Consider the following 9,645-nt stretch of genomic DNA (forward strand, 5'->3'; position numbering starts at 1 on the left):
TCCAATCATTTCCGATGACTTTCGAATCCGGAACTTTGCGAGGTCTCGAAACCCCCGAAACGCGAAACTTTCCAGATAAAATATAATTCGGGTAAACGCAGAGACGGAGAAGTTGGGAAATTTGCTTGGCTTTCGAAGGGTTTCGAGCGTCTCACCCGTAACAAGGATTCGAGTTAGGTCGACGATAGTGCAGGCGTAACGCCACAGCACGTTACCCTGTACCTGTAGGAAAGGGTTTCGGCAGTCCTGCTTCGTCGTCCTCGGCGACATCCTCGTCAAGGTCCTCGACGTAGTCGTACTCCCTTAGGGAGCGCTCGTAACGCGGTAATCCCATCGTCGTGCCGTTTTCGTCATCCTCGACACCTCCTACCGCTCCGCCTCCCTCACCCTGTCCATCGCTATCCTCGGACGTATTAGTAGGTAGCTTGTAGTTGACGCGTATTTGCTTGCAATCGTACAGCTCCTTGGTGCAACCCTCTCTACAGGATGTCCATGAGCAGTTGCTCGTACCTGGACTCAACGGATCGTTCATGGACTTTCGATCGGAGGCTCGTCCGACAACGTGGACACGAAGAACACGAACGACTAACACGACAGAGACTGGGTGCACGCCGAAAAAATCACACGATGCAGACCGACGTACCCGTGGGGTAAGCGGAAACGAAGATCGAAGACTGGTACGAATGTTTCGGATTTCGAGAAGCGCGTGACAGTGATCGTTTTCGAAGTGACGGAGAAGTCAGAGCTCGAAGATGGACACGTGCTACTCGTTGTTTGCTGTTGCTTATAGTTTGCAAAATATCGTACTACGACAAAGTGATCTTCGATTTACTGGTTGACAAATTAATTTTGACTCGGCAGATTCAGAACATTTTATTACACGAGCTACCGTGGAGCACAAAATTTGCTCACCTATTGGATCGCTGTGAAACACTCGCGTATAGATTATGCCAGGTAAACACCGAGAATCTGGGAATTTGAATATTTCAATTACAAATTGGTATCACGCTAGCGAGCCGTTTAAATTAAAAGCAGGCTAGGATTTAATGCCGATATTCGATTAAATTTAACGATTAGAACAGCAAAGTACGCTACCGGTAAACGCGTTTTCGTTAATAATCGGAAACAACAGCAAACACTTTTGACAGTGGAAACTTGGATCGATAAAAGACACTCAACAAGTGGTAAAAAAACACACAATTTTTCGACGTGCATCGTGTTACACGAGCGGTGAGAAGTAAACGAAGACGGGGTGGATATTTAAAAGACACACATGGGGCGAGTGTCATGACCTCAAGAATGGAACACGTAAATCGTTTAAAAGAGGAGCGGGGGTGGGGGTGAAGTTGACCAGGGAGGAAAAATGCACGGTGACTTCCTCGAGATTCTCGAGAACAAGAAAACTGTAGCAAAGTTCTCAACGTAGTCCCTGAGGCAGGTTACGAAATCCTTGCCCTGACCTCGTCTTCCTCCTCGAAACTTTCGCGGAGGAAAACTCCAGCAATGATGTAGTTGACATACCGGGTCACACTTTTGGATAACGTCCAATCTCGGCAGTCTCCGGCTCAAAATTCACGCCATTACGATTTTAATTCTCTTTCCGCTAGTTAGAACTTGGATCCTTGAGTTTAACTTATCGAACGTCCGATTCGTAAAATGTATTTCCTGGAAAAGTATTTTGTTTTCAAGACAGTAAACAAGAATGAAATAAAATGGTACTTCGACAGAAGTATTCGGAGTGTAATCGGATTTTCAGGTGAATTTTTGTATCGGAGGAATCGAACGAGTGGTTCATTTGTAAAAGTGATGGATTGGAAAAATTTAATTGCCGCGATATGGTGTCGGAGATACGTGGAAGGTAATTTGACTTGTCAATTAACCACGGCTGCATGGGTGTTCTCGCGTAGGGCAGAATATAATCTAACTTCGTGCATTTTCTTCCCTGCGCAAATTCGCCCCCGAGTTCCTGTTCTCGTTGAAATCCTATTACGAGACATCAGCTACGTGTAATAATCTTGGCGCTAGTTGTCGGTGTTACTTGTTCAATTGCATCCGAAGTGTTTGCGATGAACGAACAACGTTATCACCGAATCACAAACGTCCTGGGAATTAAGCCTTTGAAGTGGCATCTTACCAATAACGATTATGCTATTTCACTGTATACTGAGCAGCATAACGATCGAATTTTGTAACGAAACTAATTAAAAATTTGGAAATAGTAAATTTCGAATTATTTTTAATTGCAAAATAATATAAAAATTGACAGCTTAAAAAGATTCGCTAATTTGAGTAATTTCTATCGTTTTAATGTAAATTCCAATTCCAATGAACGTGGCAAATGCGACTTCAAGGACTCGATGTAAATGCATAGACACATCGAGAGTTGCAGAAAATTTATAACAGAGTTAACAGAAAAATCGTGAATTACAGAATGTAATCGAGTTCGAACGACACGAGCATGGATAACAGAAATCTACGGAAGACCAAAAGTGCATTGGGGACGTCTACAGAGTAGGGATGGAAACCACGACAATTAATAGAATATGAAATACCAATGGTAACCAACATGGAAACATGTAGCGCTCGGAGAAACGGAATTCACATACACATTTAAACGCTGGGACAATTGGAAATTGCATTTGGTGTACGTACATTCAGACAACGTGCGATAAATACTGAATCTTTTTACAACTGTGTTCGCAGTGGTCCGAAAGTTTACACTGGAAATGAAACAATAATCTCTGAACACCCAAATGACGCTATCAGCTTCAGAAGAATTTACAAAAACAAATAAATTTATCGAACGGAAAACATTAATTTCGATATTACCGTGCTCAATTTCTAAATTCATATTTCACATTTCGCAATCGAATTAAGACCTCTAAGAGCAATGAAAATGATACAAATAGTTACACATCGGACCTAACCTCAAAACTTTTAGGATCATTCGTTTGACGGGGGTGCTTGAGGAATTTTTTAACGAAAAAGCTAGCAATGGGTGCTCTAGGTCTACCTTCCAGTCAATTTTTCACGTATCAAAGAAACCACGATCGATTTCCAAAAACGGAACTATTTTGCATAATCCAGGAAATGCACGATGGCGTTAAATCTAGGATTTTTCGAGCTCGTGTAATTAGGCGCTTTGCCATACCCTCGTCACCGACGTGTACACACACACAGTGTACACTGCACACACGATCGAGAAGGCAGACGTCGGGGCACTCGATCGTTGGAGAATACCTGCAACCTACGACCGCTGGCATTCGACAGAGGACCTGAAGTGTAAGCACGAGGGTGACGAAAGAGGGAACACACAGGGTGTAGGCACAGGGGTGGCACACGTTCGGATTGCTCGAGACCGGCTCGAATGCCGTGAATACAAAGACACCAGTTGCGTCGATCTTAGCCTCGTCTTCGTCTAGTGCCTCTTTAGCGGCGCTATTACGTCGATATATCGATAACGCCGTCGTTTACCGAGCATCTAGCGTCCAATTTGCTGGCCCGTTTCTTGTCGAGTCGACATGGCCTATTCCGGCTTCGCATAATTTTTCCGCCATTCGTCTGGGTCAGGGTTTCTCAAAGAGAGCCACGTCTAACCGTCCAAGAAGCCTAACGCGTAATTTTTGGGGTCCCGTGAAGAAGTGGGGGAACCGACGAGTCATCAAATTACGTTTGTAAGTCTAAATTAATACTTTGTCTCGACAAAAATGAAATAATTCTTTAACAATCCCTATAACAATCTGTAATCCCAGCAATCTACGATACAGGGTTGTACCTTCACGTGACTAGTGACAGAAGACAGTAGCCTAATGACTCTAATAGATATTTATTTGCAAATGTAATAATGTATATACACGCGTGCAAATGGATTTATAAAAATAAAAATGAATAAATAGGGGGAGAGAATCACAGATGTTGCATCGATGTTCAGAAAGGAGTTAAAACAGGTTGAGAAACCCTGATCCAGACGTTAATTAGAAGGCAACCGGGCAGACTCGAACTGGATCCAGACGAAAGAACGAAAGCTCACCCCCTAACGTTCGCTTTCGATGCGGCTCTGTAGGGGATTCGGAGGTCTGCAGGATTATTACGGACTATTCAATCGTAATTTCGCTTTTCAAAAGGAAGAACGATGGTTTATCGGATTTTGTTTAAGAACAAACTACGAAACGCTGTCAAAATCGGAGCGTGTGACCGAAATTTTCCCGAGCGAACGTGTCCGATATGTCGGTTAAACTTTGCACAAAATAGAATCCTCTAATTCCGAACCGTACAAGCTGTGACCTGACATTAGCCAATTTTACATACACGAACATATCTCCGAATTATTAATTCAGCTCGGCTTAACATTTAGGGAACGTAGAGGCCGAGAAGAGACGATTGCCAAAACCTTGTCGCGTCCATAATATAGCAGCGATCGACCGCGTGTTTTATAACGATCAAATATTCAGGGGGTCAGCACAGTTGTGCGTTTCCAATGGCGATCGATGCACCGGGCTGTAAATAACGGAAGAATTATTCAGACGACTGTCGAAACTTCCAGGCTACTCGAAAATTCGCCTACTTGATCAACGATATCCGCGAGCAACGACCGATCCGGAGGGACAATCCCCAACGGGAAATCAATTTTTGACTACCACGACGGGTTCGCGGGGTTACCAAAACGCTGTCCACGAGAATTACGACGGTCGTGTAGTTTTTTAACGTGCTTGAAAAATTGATTGACGCGTCGAACGTCCAACTGGCCGTGCAGTCGCACACGCTTCGAACGCTTCACAGTCCAGGAAGCTTCTGCCGCCCTATCGACCGCTTCACCCTCTCGTTTTAACCCTTCTATTTAAATCTTGTTTCCATGAAAATTAACACGCGGTACCCGCTGGAAATATCGGCGGAAATCGGACTCTGGGGGCGGTCGAATTCAAACGGGGACGCGGGAAACGTCGATATCGGCTTCTCCCTTCGACTGGGCTTTCGTTCGTACTCCGCGTTATTGTTCCTCGTTACCATGCGACACGCGACGGTAATTTTCATCACGGTTCTCTCGTTTCGTATTTCGCTCGCATGAAATCGCCGGCCAATTTTTCCTGTCGCTCATTCCTGGATCTTTCTTTAAAATCGAGTGGCCGACGCGACGATGCAGATCGATAAGCTATCACGATGGCCATAAGCGCGTAGAGGGAGGAGACGCGCGCGTGAACGATTATGGGGTTGCATCTGAACGGTCGGGCGATCGAAATGAGTAATCGTTTCGTGGTGTGAGTATCGATAGATCGCATAACAGCGATAACCGTTTGTCGAAACTGGAGCAGATGTGGGGTTTCATGTTTGTCGGCGTGTTTTGGAACGGAAGTAAGTATTTCGAATAAATAAATGGCGGTAATATTATGGGATTTATGTGATGGTTTTGGGGAGAATAGACGTGTTTTGACGTATTAACAAGTTGACTGTCATGGTGGTTATAAATGACCGGCGCTTGCTTCCTCAGTGGGGTCATGGTGGCCACCAGTGTTAGGTGACACTAATTTTCTAAATTTATATTTGTTTCATTGTAACAATTTTTTGAAAATTTGAAGAACGTATATAAATAGAGAATTTTGAACAATAGACATTAATAATTTGCACCATTTTCTTTTTTTTCTGTGCCATATTGTTTGATAATTTATCATTGTGTCCTAAAAATAATGGAAATTTTATCACGGCCTCCCGAGAGTATTATATAGAAGGTACATGGCAGTAAAAGTGTTAAAATGTGGGTTTTCTTTTCGTCTCCCGAGTAGACGCGAATTAAATGCTTTGTGCGACTTGGATTGCGTGTTGTTCAACTGTTGAGAGAGGTTCGTGTCCTTTTATGATATTTTCTAGTGTAACCTAGTTATATGTCACTGAAAAAGCGCAGGAAAAACGCGGTAATGTGAGCAAGTGGGGGTGATTTGTGAGATTCTCCCAGCGACGAGAAATATTAAAATTTATTAGGAAATATCAGCAATTTTTGGAACGATACTTGGAACTCGACATTAATCCGTTTTTTAACGAAGAGAAACATTATTTAGTAGTCAAATGATGCAAGAATATACGGTAATTCCGAAGGATGAAACAATTCATGGTATATCTCGATTACTCTACCAAGTTTCAAGGATTAAATATTTCTCACTCGCTTCTGTTTTCCCGAGGCAACGATAAAAATGGAAAAATTCTCGACAAAACGAAGCGTACTATTCTCCATAGCTCATTAAATCGCGTTCCGTTGAACGAAATAAAACGCGTGCTTTCCGTCGATATTCGTAATTTTCTCCGCGAATACGATGCTCGGCGTCACAAATTGCCCCGTCGAACGGAATAAATATAATTGGAATGCCACGACGTAGTTTCCAAAAACGTCGATTTATGCACACGTCCCTGCCTATCCTAAATAATCAACAGAGGACAAAGGTTTCGCGGCCGCGAAATCCGTGTCCGTCTCGTTCGAATGTTAAATTAAATGTCATTGCCTCCGTATCCGAGCTCGGGCATGGAATATTAAATCTGTCGTGCGAACCGTCCAACGACTGTCTGTCAAAACAGCCCTCGTTATCCGGCCCGTGCTGGAAATAGTTTTCTCAATCATTCATGCAAATCGTATATTCCGACGGTGACCCTATTTCGTGAATTGGAACGAATCGATTTATACACTCCGCAGTTCCTTCCACGCATATCCCGTCTTTCCTGGGTCTCCAACCGAATACACGTTTTCGACGCCATCTCCAACTTCCACCCCTGTTTCTCGTCCGCGAATTGGTACACCGAGCAGGGTACACTTTGAATAGTTAGAGACGGGGTATACGAGGTCTGAATTTAACTTTCCGCGGACGAGAAGTGGAGATGGTGATGCATAAAATATACAACAACTCGAGGGAAGTCGTTCGAACGAAAAATATTCACGATAGCGACGAAAATAATCGCGATATTCCAGGTTAGATCGATTGGAAATTAATCGGCCATTTTGAAATTTCACGATTGTAAAATTATTCACAGGACCTTCGATCGTGGTTGATTCGATTAGAGGTGTCGAATAATATTGGATCTCGTTGATTTTGTTAGTAGATTCGTAGATTGGATTTATTAATCGATCTGACGATAAGGGATTGATGGAGTTACATTTGGAATTGGAATATGTCAATACGCGATTGCATATTGTATGAAGGACAGAGAAATATTAAATTCTTCCTGAATATATTACCTCCACCTTTGTATTATATTTCTCCTTGGATCTAAAATAATTTTGTACCGTGAGAACGTGCAGAATTCCTGTCAGAATTTTTCCAAGTCATTTGAAGAATGTTTTTAAAATATATTCTAAATCTATCTTTCGTTGATTCTGCTTTTAAATCAAATTTACCGGTTGTTGTAACGAAAGCGCTACTACGTTCCTGAGATAAACGATTCGTGCGAAATGTGAAATATAAAACTGCACAAAAGACAACCTTTTCAAACACTTGACACGGACAAACCGTGCATCCTCGTTGCAACGCGTATCCCTGATAATTCTCCACTGTTTAATGTACATCGAACACGTACAAACGTACAGCTACGCGATGCTTAATCTCACGCGAGGCTCACAGCAGCGAACACGTACACGAGGAATTATCGAGGAAGTATGAGAGGGTAGAAAAGTATCGAGCACAGAGAAGAACACGATGCGTGTCGTCACTGGAGTTGCTTTGTATAGATCAAAGGGGTTGATAGGGGAAAGCGTACCGAACAGATGGAGAAGAAATTATTTACATCGATCCACGAGGAACGCGTGCGATGAAAATGTCGATGAACGCTTAACCGTGTTAAGCAAATGTTTTGCAACCAACGAAACTCGGAGAAAATATTTAAACTTCGAATTTAAACTTGGGACAATACGCACAAATGCAAATGAGAGGGGGTAAGAAATATTCCAGAATTTAATAAACGTGCCAAAGATTAGGGAGACCCGTAATAATAATTAAATATATTTCTGTCTCTCCGATAAGCGTCTTAATATTCGCGTGGCAAGGACCATTATCTACCAGAAAACTCAAGATTACCTCAGCGAGTTGTTCGGATCTACAACCAACGTTAAAACACTACTACATAACCTCTAATACAACTAGCAAGGAACTACGAGCAAACTAATTAATATGGAATTTACAAACAAGTCTCAACTAACCACGATAAAGATCTATCTTCACCTGGCCCGCTCTATTTACTCTCGAAAAGGGAAGAAGGGAAGAAAGAAAAATGTACCAAACTACCCTATCGTTAAAATACTTCTAGTGCAGAACAAATCAAAGACAATCCCAAGATACAAGGAAAGATTTTCAAGGACGTGGAGCTCGGGCTCTAAACCCATCGATCTAGTCCGAGACGAAGGTAGAAGAGAAAAAGTGACCTCTAAGAGAGAGACTGTGTTAGAAAAAGGGGGTTCTCATGCAACGACACAACGAAAGCAGACACCGATCTGACGAAAGAAGTTGGAACCAAGTGTCGCCGATTGTTCACCTTTCCTGGACTCAACGTTGATGGTGACACACTCGGCTGGCCGAGTGTCGAACTGCATGAAGATGGTGGTGAAGGCGGGGTCGATGACGAAGGGGACCAAGAAGAGGAAGGCAAAGAAGCTGAAGGTGCTGAGGAGGATGAAGAACGCGGTCGTGTAGAACAGCAGTTTCTGCAGGAACGTCTGCTTCTCCTTTTCCTCCGCCATCTCGGAGAACAAACGGCAGTGCTCGTTTCAGGGATGCACCTAGTTGACGTCGTCGTCTTCGTCGTCGTCGTCCTCGGCGTGCTCGCTGCCCGTCGTCACGTTCGACGTCGATGAGGCGAAACGATCTGCGGATTCGTATCCCGTTTCACACCCCTAACTACCCTTTGCTTTTGTATCGCGTTTCGAGAGATCGAGCTTTCCCCGGTCGACCCTGCATCGCGCACTCCTCGACCATGGATTTAGAAACGATCTCGATCCAAGCAAACGAACCGGAGGATCGTTACGGTTGATTGTATATTTTGACGGAGAGCTACTTCCGGCTTCCTTCCCGAGTGCCTCTGAGTTCAGGGATAAGATTTAAGGAACCTTTTCGCTTGGAGATGGTTAGCTTTGAAAGATTATCTCTGAGCAAGTAGTCCGATCGACCACACTTTCCCCACTTGGGCAGATGTTCATATATTTTCCGAATTATCTCGATTTAACTCGAGCTCTCATTGAGCACTATCGTCAAGTTCGAGGAGTCGAGTCGATTATCGAACAGTCTGCGAATTTAGCGTTCGCGTGAACACATTACACTTGGGCAGGTGTTCAGATATTTTCCGAATTATCTCGATTTAACTCGAGCTCTCATTGAGCACTATCGCCAAGTTCGAGGAGTCGAGTCGATTATCGAACAGTCTGCGAATTTAGCGTTCGCGTGAACACATTATACGCCGGTCTCGTAATATCGCATGATTACATTGGTACTATAAATATGCTCGTAGTCTCCGATTTAATCTGAATTTTAGCTTTTGGTGGAAATATAGTACGATTTTTTGAAACGTAAAATATTTTGTTGCCCGTAAGAGCTGAAGTCTACTCGGCGTATCAAGCATTGAGGTGTATCACTAGTTATTTCGTTAACGGGGCTGCAACGTCTAAAATAAAGAATTTCA

The 9,645-nt window shown here is 43.3% G+C and overlaps 1 protein-coding gene across 1 annotated transcript in view; it reads right to left on the reverse strand.

Annotated features, from left to right (window-relative positions):
* Positions 1–9,645, reverse strand: part of LOC108547620 (temperature-induced paralytic E) — a 37,850-nt gene that overhangs the window by 20,440 nt on the left and 7,765 nt on the right. The window contains exons 2-3 of the mRNA XM_017900212.1: positions 8,506–8,835; positions 223–510 (exon numbers count right to left, since the gene is read on the reverse strand). Coding sequence (XP_017755701.1) covers positions 223–510; positions 8,506–8,710 — 493 coding nt within the window. The 5' untranslated portion in view covers positions 8,711–8,835. The remainder of the gene's footprint in view (positions 1–222; positions 511–8,505; positions 8,836–9,645) is intronic.

This window comes from Eufriesea mexicana, unplaced genomic scaffold (genome assembly GCF_001483705.2).
Source record: "Eufriesea mexicana isolate 0111107269 unplaced genomic scaffold, ASM148370v2 scaffold1137, whole genome shotgun sequence".
NCBI classification, from domain to species: domain Eukaryota; kingdom Metazoa; phylum Arthropoda; class Insecta; order Hymenoptera; family Apidae; genus Eufriesea; species Eufriesea mexicana.